The sequence below is a fragment of the Anguilla rostrata genome, unplaced genomic scaffold, assembly GCF_018555375.3.
Source record: "Anguilla rostrata isolate EN2019 unplaced genomic scaffold, ASM1855537v3 scaf1007, whole genome shotgun sequence".
Taxonomy (NCBI): domain Eukaryota; kingdom Metazoa; phylum Chordata; class Actinopteri; order Anguilliformes; family Anguillidae; genus Anguilla; species Anguilla rostrata.
The window spans coordinates 1-11,193 of NW_026986359.1; the positions used below are offsets into that span (position 1 = coordinate 1).

General features: G+C 40.0%; 1 protein-coding gene across 1 annotated transcript; it reads left to right on the forward strand.

Moving 5' to 3' along the window:
• Positions 1 to 946: 946 nt before the first annotated feature.
• LOC135246993 (protein NLRC3-like) lies at positions 947 to 11,119 on the forward strand. Its single transcript, XM_064320271.1, has 2 exons — positions 947 to 1,299; positions 9,681 to 11,119. The coding sequence occupies exons 1-2, from the start codon at positions 963 to 965 to the stop codon at positions 11,117 to 11,119; spliced, it is 1,776 nt and encodes a 591-aa protein (XP_064176341.1). The 5' UTR covers positions 947 to 962.
• The last annotated feature ends 74 nt before the right edge of the window (positions 11,120 to 11,193 follow it).

The window sequence follows — 11,193 nt, forward strand, 5'->3', positions numbered from 1 at the left end:
TGTTTTTAGATTTTGAATATTGCACTTGCCTGAATAACATACCGTGCCTTTTCCAAAGATTACTCTTGTCAGACATCTAATTCAGTATTTGGCTGTTTTCAGCCATTGGAAGTTTCAGAGCGCTTGGCCAGCATAGCCTGTATGATACAGAGCAGGGGGGCAGGGGGCAGGGAGGGGGTGGTAGCCATTAGAGGTGTGAATGTGTGTGTGTGTGAGTGTGGGTCTGCATGCGTGTGTGTGTCTCAGAGTGGTAGTAAACAACCAAACTATAGAGGCTGCGTGAAATGCTTCCAGAGAAAATAGACTATATGGCCAAAAGTATGTGGACACCTGACATCCAACATCTCATCCAAAAGTATGGCCATTAATATGGAGTTGGTCCACCCTTTGCTGCTGTAACAATCTCCACTCTTCTGGGAAGGCTTTATACTAGATGTTGGAGCATTGCTGTAGGAATTTGCTTCCATTCAGCCAGGAGGGTAGTGAGGTTGGGCACTGATTGGGCGATTAGGCCTGGCTTTCCAATTGATCCCAAAGGTGTTGGATGTGGTAGAGGTCAGGGCTCTATACAGGTCAGTCAAGTTCTTCCTCACCGTTCTGGACAAAACCATTTCAATATGGACCTCACTGTGTACCTGGGGGCATTGTCATGCTTGAAAGGAATGGGCCTTACCCAAAATGTTGGGGAAGCACAGAATCGTCCAGAATGTGATTGTATGCTGCAGCATTGCCTTAACTGGAACTAAGGGGTCTGGCCAAAATCATGAAAAACAGCCCCAGACCAAGGAGTGTCCAGATACTTTTGGTCATATAGTGTATCTGTCCCTCTTCTGGCTGTCAAAAACACATGACACAGAAGGCAAGGATCCCAGTTTGTTTAGTTGAGTTTTTTTTAAATTTAAATTAATATGAGCACACAGTACTTCATGTGTTTGTTTCACACTGATACAGCACACCTCTACATGTGTGTGTTTCAGTCTCTCCTGCGCACTCTGATGAAGCTGAAGAAGGATGAGAAGTTGAAACTGTTTCAGAGCCATCTGAGTCAGGATTGCCCAGAATGCTTTAAGAGTCTGTCTGAAGATCCTTCTGTGCTGGATAATTTTATGAAGATGAAGGAATTGTTCAAGAGTCATCAAATTGATGAAGAATGCACTGAGAGAGAGCAAGAGGATTCTAAGGCCCTGTACATAGTTGAGAAGATGCTGGAGACCTGTGGCAGTGAGAGGTCCCTGAAGATCACACTCCACATCCTGAGGAACATGAAGCAGAAGGATCTCGCCGACTTACTGGAGAGAGGTGAGCAGCTCAGTAAGAGTTTTCTCTCATTGGTTCTGTGTCTCCATTAGAATGCTGAAATGAATTTAGTAAACAAATCTGACAGTGATTAATGTTCTGATTTATAGCATTCACACTTACATATAGAAAACCAACATGTGCACAAAGCCATTTAAATAAAAATACAGCCTGGAGCAGTGATTGTGGGGACAGGCATATGAACAAGATGAAATGTGCCTGAAGGGGATTTAACACCAGGAGCTCCAGACCATTCCGCAGGATTGAAATCGCTTAAGGCGCGGCCTGGGTCACATGACATATGAGACTTTAAACGGGAAATGTTTGAATTGTTTGCTAGATGGCGCTTATTAGACACGAGCTGACAAAGGTTGCCAGCCCATTGTCCAAATGAAATATTTATGAAATATAAAAGCTATGTTTTAGTTATGGCTCGGCATTCTAGCCAACACATTGTTACCAACTAAATGTTTTTAGAATAAATTGATCAGCTAAACGCCAAATTTGAAGACCTTTTGACGTGAATGATTCATGAAAAGCTAACAATGAACAGATAGTAGGGAGGTCAAACCTGTTTGGCGATCTTTCTTCATGCACAATGTCACAAATGCTAAGGTATAATCAAATAACAACATATAAATTGCCATTTTGCCAGAATATAACTGTTGTTTCCTACAAGACAATTTTTTAAATTATCCGCTTCCCTCGATATGTAATCACTGTGGTTGGAGGGAAACGCATCATCACCTGTGTGACTTTTAGGGTCGAGTTTTCTGTTTTATAAAAATATATGTAAAAATATTGTTGTTCAAACCAGTTTCCCCGGTGACCTAGCCACCAGAAAACATATGTACAATGGCGATTCGAAATCCAAAGATGGCGCATGTCTCCTATTCATCGTAATTACAAAAAACACCCATTCGTAAAACTAAAATAATTTATACCACACTGTAGATAAGACCTTGGCAAAGAAATACATGTAAGTATCTTGTTGTTCAAAAGAGTTTTCCTGGCAACTTAGCCACCAGAAATAATAGTTACAAAAACGGGATGTATGAAAAAACAAAACCTCGCAACACTGGTGATATTTTAACACGGATGTTTTTCACGAATGTTCTGTTCACATTAGTTTGCACATAGCACACATTCATTCTGTCACATTTCATTCACATTCTCAATGAAATGCAGTACATGCAAGTAAAAAATGGGACCATTTTGGGGGAGGGGGGCTGTGTATATGGTGACAATGGGTGCGTCTAATCTTATCAGCAGTTTCAATAACAACAGCATTCTCAGTTGCAGGCTGAAGGTCATAATAAAAATCATGCACTAAAAGATGAAGACAGAAAAATATGCTTTTATGCTCCCTACGAAACACAGCAGAAAAAGTGGGATTTCAAAACTGAATACAGTACAATATATCTCATAAAAAACACGTTTTCAACGTACAAAAATGCCAAGTTACTAAAAAGTATTGATATCAAAATGACGCCAAGTTACGATACTACAAACAATATAGGCTATCTTGCCTCACCGAAATGACATAAGATGTATCTCAAAGCAATGCTACCCAATATTTCCTCAGTTCTTTCAAGTCACTTGGCCCTGTGTATAAGCATGCACTACATGAACAGGGCAAATATATGTGTGGATGGCTCTCTCACAGTCAAGATTGATTGAACAGGTGTGTATGTCCAATTTGTATTGGTATGTAGGCCTATGTATTTCGCTGCCCAGGCTTTCTGTTGCGTGAATGATAGTATGTTTCTTGGTATAAGTGTGTGTTCGTGAATGTGAATGTGAATGTAAGATGCTGCCAGGGAAATGTCCCCATGCGGATAAAGAAGTTCTCTATGTATGTATGTAAAATATGTGTTTTACATTCAGTATTTATTGTACGTAGCAAATATACAATAACTTGCACATGTACTCAAATTCAGTTCAGAAGCAAGTATAAACATGTTTTCTGGAGAAATGTGCTTCCTGTCGTTGCTCAGCAGCAGTTCTGCACATTAATGAATTTATACATTAATTTCGATGTACAATGTTCAATGTGTTCCATGAGGCAATTCGAAATATTTGTCTCTTTGATCTGACAGAAACTTTGCATGACATTGTGAAATGGTAAGATTAGAAAACACAGGGCCAAGTGACTTGAAAGAACTGAGGAAATATTGGGTAGCATTGCTTTGAGATACATCTTATGTCATTTCGGTGAGGCAAGATAGCCTATATTGTTTGTAGTATTGTAACTTGGCGTCATTTTGATATCAATACTTTTAGTAACTTGGCATTTTGTACGTTGAAAACGTGTTTTTTATGAGATATCAGTTCTTTTTGCAAAGCGTTTTATTATGAGAGTGAGAAATGCGACCCTGCAAGAAACGGTTGTGGATTATGGCTATCGTTGTGTGAATCTGTACAGTGTGATGAGCGTGTACCGTTCAGCAGTTTCGGTTTGCTATATATGTAAAACAGTGGCTGTGAGAAAGGATGCAGTGGCGTAAGCATAAATGCATCAGAAACGCAGATGGAATATGGTATGTACTCACGGATTTGACGTCCATCCAACGAGCCTTGACTGACAAAATAATCAACACGCCCGTAGAATTATAACTCCCTAGGTCGCAACTTATGTAGCCTTCTGTCCTGCTCCGTTGTCTGTTATTTCGTGGAGATGCACTTTTAGTGTTTGTAAGGTTTATCCTTCTGTCCTGCTCCATTGTCTGTTATTTCATGGAGTTGCACTTTTAGTGTTTGTAAGGTTTATAAGGCATTTTGATAGGCTTATCTGCAGGTAGGAATCCTCTTCGCCGTTTTTCTAAACTAGAACCGGAAAACATGATAGTGGAGAATAGGAGCAGACGCATATGTCCCAGCAGGCTTTGCATATGAGAGAATAACAACAGTGTGAAAGAAATTAAAATGAAATTACGAAATTCCGTAGTTGAAACAATATGTTTTTAGCAGAATGGGCATGTAGGTGAAGGTTGACATGATCACGGAGTATAGTGCGAAGTAAATGGAGTGACCATGAGCGAGCTTGTATTCCTTATCAAATGGTATATATAACAGTCGGTATTGAATGTTATTTGTTGAAGTGGAGGGTTAAATAACAATGCACACATAATTTGCCTGTAATGTAATCTATTGCACGAATGTGTTTTTTTCATGTTCAGTGCTAGTAGTTATACTTAAGAGTGAATCATGATTTTAAATGTAATGTTTTAGTGCGGAGTTGCAGAACGTACATACGTAGTAATTGTGTGTAGCCTATGTGGCTAGATAGAGAACAGGGCGAGGTAACATGAATGTAGAAATGTGGCGTTTGCTGATATTAAGGTTTTGTACGGTAGCCGAGTGAAGAAATATAGTTAGTAGAAATGGCACAGTGGTGAACCGGTGTAACTTTTAAATAAAAGGAATACATTTGCGTCATGAAATGCATATGGGTGGCCGTGAGTGAGTGAGGTTTACCAGTCTGTGACTTTGTTAGCTAATGCCACAGCTATGCAATGCGTGAAATATCATTAGCGAACCTGCCGGTGGTTTTAAAGAAGAACACAAGCCAGTAAGCACAGAAGAGCTTCCGTTGAATCCATATGGCTTAGCAATATTGTAGCCGGTCAAGAACTGAACGTACAGACGGTAAGTCATAATGCATATATCTTAGCAATATTGTAGCCGGTTAATAACTGAACGGTGAACGGCGGGTAGATATGGTGCAAAAGCAATAATGAAGAAGTAGTAGACAATTATTAGTGAGGGTCGAAGCAAGTTAAAGAAACGTGTTCCAAGCTGGGCTTGAACACACGACCCAGTGTTCCCAAGACTGTAACCTTACCCACTAGGTCACAGGCGGACTAGCTGTTTGAATGGGGAATGTTTCAGAGTAAAAATGTATGGGTATTTTGCGTGTGTATGCGCGTTTTTGATTGGGTCGTGTAGGTGCAGATTTGGCTGGTGTCAGTGAAATGTCCAATGGGGAGACATGTTGTTAGTGGGATAGGCGGCAGGAAAAATAAGAATGAGAAGAAGAAGAAGAAGAAGAAGAAGAAGGAGAAAACGCAAAATCCCCTTAGTTTGGGGCTTTATTGCGTGGACATGTGAAGTTGTTTAGGAATTCTGTCTGTTGAAATGGGGTCAGAATGTACAGAATTTAATGTTTTTAAGGGCTGAGTGTCTGTGGCTGTTGTGGTTATTTCTGTGGGGAACCCTGAAAAGTGCCAAACTCTCGGTGCTGTATAGGTATGGGGCATGCCCCCGCCAAGGCGTAACTTGGCGGGATGGCATACCTGCCATCCCAATCTCTTCAGCGCACACAGGAAGTTACACTGAGATAGCAACAAAGTAAAAAGAAGAGACACGTATCTTGTAGTAATTTGCTTTATTATATCAAAACCACTAGCATACGGCACATTGTTAGGAAATTGAAATGATTTTGAAAATATAACGGTAGCTAAATATATAGCTAGCAAGCTGAATTATTTAGAATCGCCCCTCACCCCTCCCTGTGCCCCAGAATACAGAATTGTCTTTGTTCCTCTCCATGACACCAGTGAAGGCGATTGGAGACTTCACTTCAATAGGCCTTATTGAAATTTTCAACTGCGTCAGCATTCAAAGCAGAGCTTGGGTTGCACTTTAGTACATTTGCCACAGACAAGTCATTTACACTTGTCACAGATGTCACGGGTTTTGTTCCCTCCACATCTGGATACCTGGCAGCGTTTTCTTTTCAGTGACCGCTCTCGCTGCGGTGTGTTAGTCTCAGTCTCAACTTCAGAATCAGAATCAGAACCTGAATCATAATCAGTATCAAGCTCCATCTCCTCATCGCCCAAATGCATTTCATTTGCATTCTGAATCAGGTCTAAAGCTTGCTTGGCAGAGTATCGCTGTGCTCATCTGTACATCTTTGCAACCGATACCAAACTGAACTGGTCCCCGAAAATAATCATGCTTCTCCTTTATGGCCCTGATTTCATAGCCCAAAAGTAATTTGAATAGAAATTACCATAACGGCCCCGCCCGTGCCATTATAGTTTCAGGTGTGAGGGGCGTGGTGTGGTGCGTGAAAAGTCAGTTTTTTGATAGGGTGTAACATCCATAACATGTTACATTAATAATCTTTTTGATTAAAACTTTGATAATTATGTAGCCTATATTGTCTCAAATAGCGTAAATATGAATACTCTGCGTAAAATAAAATAAATCAAGTTACACATAATAGCAACATGTGCAAGGTGTAGGATATTTGTTTCCATTGTGTGGTATTTTAACATGGATGCATTTCATTTTAACCCTTATATAATTTTTTCCACTTGCATAATAACTATGTAGGACAGGACTATGGTTTCAGAACACAAGTGAAATGCACAGTATTGGAATTGTAATAGTAATTATGTGGACAATTAGTTTTATAAGCTCCATAAACTCTATCAATGGTTGCGCGGGCATGGCAAAGCGCACAGACGCCTATATTCCCACAAAACGCATCCTGATGGTTTATGCATGTGTTGTTGCATCTACACAGACAGCATGAACAGTCTTCTACCACAGTTCTTAATGTGCAAGGCTCTTATTTTTTATATGAAACAAGGTTCGGACCTATTATGACTAGAAATAAAACAAGTAAAACTGCGATTTTGTATCTTTGTTTTGGACAATTTATTTATTGATATCAAATGAAAAATAAGAAAATCCATATAAAACATTAGTAAATGTTAATATTAGTAAACATTAGTAAGTGTTAATGTTAGTAAACATTAGTAAATGTTAATAGTAAATATAAAACATCGGTAATAACAAGCGCAAATCCGCAATAAATGCGACCACGCATGCATCCACAGGAGGACACTGTTGTGGACCGACCGACCAACAGAGAGAGCTAGCCTAAAGAGCTGCTGATCGCCTCTATGCCGTGGAGTTTGTAAGCTTAGAGCTGCCTTTGCCATCATGTGACTTGACATTGCCAGCTTGGTCGATAGCACATTGCTCAAGACGCCATCTCATCTTTATGCGCGCATGCATCTAAATAAGTGAAAAATTACGCTCAGCATAAGTGAAGAATGCTCTCATGGAGCATTCACACGTGCCATGCTTCGCTAAAGCAGCTGAAGTTTTCTGTGTTCTCGGGTGGGGGAGGGGTGAGCGCTGAATGTCTTACCCATACAGTTCAGTGGTCTTACCCTTAGATTGACATGTGAATGTCCCACTTGAGAATGGTGCACGCCACGGAGTGTGAATGGTTGATAGCTGATATCTCTCCAGGGAGAGATAAAATGTTCTATTAGTCCAGCAAATATTATCATTATTATTATTATTATAAATATTATTATCAACTATAAAGTGTAATATTACTTGTTACTCGCTTCAAAAGTAATAAAAGTACTTTACTTAGCTGTAATTCGTTACGCTACAAAGTATACCTTGTATTACTTTTTGTTACGCAGCAATCTCTCTCTCTCTCTCTTGCTTCTACTTTTTTAGTTTTTTCCATTTAGCTTATACTGTTTTATCCAGTCTCAACAGAATAATAGCATACACCGCACGAACACATCACAAGACACTTCGCATTTGAGAAATCTTTTTTGATTGTATGTAATAGTGACATTTATTTTTCTCCCAAGTAGCCTAAAGGTTAATACTATGTAAAAAAACGTGTATGCTGTTTATTCTAAGCAGCTGCAAAGCCTAGCCTGACCGGACATCGTGTCACCACTCATGTGCGATTCACTCACAGGCTGTGATGGATGTTTTTTTCCAAAACCTTTAGTCCCTGAAATGAATGTCCCCTCCTTTCTAGTCCCTCTAGAGCAAAATGTGTCACAACTTCACATTTTTACCTCACAGAAAATAGAATATGATACAGCTATAATTTTGAGCATATTTTGATTATAATCTGTAATTTGGCAAATGGCAAATTTACACAAGTCTCTATACGACTGGGCGCAAGGCTCAACAATATCAATGAGCGAGGCATGAAAGTCCACTGATAACAAGTGCACTAAATAAACGTAATCCCTCTGGGAAAAATCCATAGGAAATTTGCAGAGGGAACCCATGACGGAAGAAACGTCCGGGTTGGCCTATAAAAAGACCTCTTCACTCTATGAATAAACAAATTACCAGCCGAAACAACAGCTATTGTGGATTTGCACTTGTTTTACTAATGTTTTAGATTTAGTTTTTGGGCGCACGGTGGTGCAGTGAGTAGCACCGTCGCCTCACAGCAAGAAGGTTGTGGGTTCGAATCTCGGCTTGGGGCCTTTCTGTGTGGAGTTTGCATGTTCTCCCCGTGTCCGTGTGGGTTTCCTCTGGGTACTCCGGTTTCCTCCCACAGTCCAAAGACATGCATGTAGGCCAATTGGAGACTCTAAATTGCCAATAGGTATAAATGTGTGAGTGAATGGTGCGTGTGCCCTGCAGTAGATTGGAAGCCTGTCTAGGGTGTATTACTGCCTCTCGCCCAATGCACTCTGGGATAAGCTCCAGCACCCCCTCCGACCCTGCTCAGGATAAGCAGGTATAGATAATGGATGGATGGAAAACCTCATATTGGAAGACTGGATAAATTTTATTTTAACCCTTATTTAAAAATTTCCAGTTGCATAATAACTAAAACATTTTTTTTTAAATAAATAAATAAAATAAAATGATTTCAGAACATAAGGGAAAGACATAGGCATAAACAAATGATCACAAAACGAACGCAATATAAAATTATTTTTAAAGAGAACATAAAAAATTATATAATTTATTCTTCAGAATAAACAAACTAATATTTCTAATAACAAAATACAATAAATAAAATATTTGTATAAATAAAATTGCAACAGCGTGTCTGCCGTGATGAAAAGTGAATCCTCCTGGTGTGGTGGAGGAGAACTGACTCGTTAGTCTGAAGATGGCCAAAATGTAACAACACTGTTATAACACACTCGGAGGTGAAATAAGGTGTTTTTAACATTTTCCAAACGTGACTTTAACATTCCTGCAACGCTGGAATGTAAAGAACAAATATCTACGAAAAGTCAGTGAATGCAGAATCTGTAGCTTGTTAGTAACTAAATGAAAAAAAATCCTAAACTCTGAAATATCTCAGTATCTCAGAACTTCTAGTGTTAAAGCAGGAACCCTGTGCTCAAAAGCTGGTGATTAAACCACTGTCCCATCAGACAGACTGCCCTGAGTTTGTATCCAGGGCTTAAGAGCACTGAGGATAACAATGTTAGATTTTAAAATCACTATGTGATATTTGAAGAAAGTATTTACCACACCAGTACGTCCACAATGTAAATCTGAGAAATGAAATGTAAATGGGCAATTGAAATGTTTATCATCTTTTAAACATAATTATTTCTCATATTTACTCTCTTCAGATGAATCCATAAAAAGAGCCCAGCAGGCACTGAAAACTCATTTGAAGAGGAAGTTTGAATGCATATTTGAAGGTTTAGCAAAACAGGACCACCCAACCCTCCTCAATGAGATCTATACAGAGCTCTACATCGCAGAGGGGGGAAGTGTGGGGGTCAATAATGAACACGAGGTCAGACAGATTGAGACAGCATCCAAGAGACAAACCACACAGGAGACTGCAATCCTCTGCAATGACATCTTTAAGCCTTTACCTGGACAAAAGAAAACCATCAGAACTGTGCTTACAAAGGGCATCGCTGGCATTGGGAAAACCGTCTCTGTGCAGAAGTTCATTCTGGACTGGGCAGAAGGAAAAGCCAATCAGGACATCGATTTCATCTTCACTCTTCCTTTCCGAGATCTGAATTTGAAGAAGGAAAAAGCATTTAGTCTAATGCAACTTCTGCAGCACTACTTTCCACAATTGAAAGAGATCAAAAGTATTGAAGGTGATGAAGTAAAAGTGGTGTTTATCTTTGATGGTCTGGATGAGTGTCGACTTCCTCTAGATTTCCAAAGCAATGAGATCTGCTGTGATATAACAGAGTCATCATCAGTGGATGTGCTGCTGACCAACCTCATTACGGGGAATCTGCTTCCCACTGCTCTCCTCTGGATCACCTCCCGACCAGCAGCAGCCAATCAGATCCCTCCTGAGTGCGTCCACCAAGTGACAGAGGTACGAGGGTTCAATGACCCACAGAAGGAGGAGTACTTCAGGAAGAGAATCAGAGATCAGAACCAGGCCAGCAGAATTATCTCACACATAAAGTCATCCAGGAGTCTCTACATCATGTGTCACATACCAGTCTTCTGCTGGATTTCTGCTACTGTTCTAGAGACAATGTTGGGTAAAGTATTCAATAGAAAAATGCCCAAAACACTGACTGAAATGTACACACACTTCCTGCTCATTCAGACTAATGTGAAAAATGAGAAGTATTATGACACTGGTGAGACAAACCCAAAGATGTCAGATACAGAAATCATCCTGAAACTGGGGCAGTTGGCTTTTCGACAGCTGGAAAAGGGCAATCTGATATTCTATGAAGAGGACCTGAGAGAGAGTGCCATTGATGTCAGTGAAGCTTCAGTGTACTCTGGGGTGTGCACAGAGGTCTTTAAAGAGGAGTGTGGGTTGTATCAGGAGAAGGTCTACTGCTTTGTGCATCTGAGCATTCAGGAGTATCTGGCTGCCTTGTTTGTGTTTCATTCATGTGTAAATGAGAACAGAAATGTACTCAGAGCAGAAGAATCAAAACCTCACAGTGATAGAGTGCAACTGTCTGAGTTACACAGGAGTGCAGTGGATCAGGCCTTAGAGAGTAAGAATGGACACCTGGACCTTTTCCTCCGATTCCTTCTTGGCCTCTCCTGGACTCCTTCAGACCTTTCTTAAAGACACAAAAACAAAATCGATTTTACCTTCTTTCAAAGACTACTGACACAGACAGAAAAGACAGAGAGAAAACA